The 303-nt window shown below is 61.1% G+C and overlaps 1 protein-coding gene across 1 annotated transcript in view; it reads left to right on the top strand.

The window, feature by feature from the left end:
- LOC104520685 (neuronal acetylcholine receptor subunit beta-2) overlaps window positions 1–303 on the top strand; it is a gene marked incomplete at both ends in the record, with an annotated part of 868 nt that overhangs the window by 285 nt on the left and 280 nt on the right. The window contains one exon of the mRNA XM_010162437.2: window positions 7–303. This exon is cut by the window's right edge and continues 280 nt beyond it. Coding sequence (XP_010160739.2) covers window positions 7–303 — 297 coding nt within the window. The remainder of the gene's footprint in view (window positions 1–6) is intronic.

Genomic DNA, 303 nt, shown 5'->3' with positions numbered 1-303 from the left:
CCCCAGCGCCGACGGGATGTACGAGGTCTCCTTCTACTCCAACGCCGTCATCTCCTACGACGGCAGCATCTTCTGGCTGCCGCCGGCCATCTACAAGAGCGCCTGCAAGATCGAGGTGAAGCATTTCCCCTTCGACCAGCAGAACTGCACCATGAAGTTCCGCTCCTGGACCTACGACCACACCGAGATCGACCTGGTGCTGAAGAGCGAGGTGGCCAGCTTGGATGACTTCACACCCAGCGGCGAGTGGGACATTGTGGCGCTGCCAGGACGGCGCAACGAGAACCCCGATGACTCCACCTA

Source organism: Antrostomus carolinensis, unplaced genomic scaffold (assembly GCF_000700745.2).
Source record: "Antrostomus carolinensis isolate BGI_N321 unplaced genomic scaffold, ASM70074v2 scaffold45672, whole genome shotgun sequence".
Lineage (NCBI taxonomy): Eukaryota > Metazoa > Chordata > Aves > Caprimulgiformes > Caprimulgidae > Antrostomus > Antrostomus carolinensis.
Note: the sequence above shows the minus strand (reverse complement) of the source record. Positions and strands in the feature narration are given on the sequence as shown.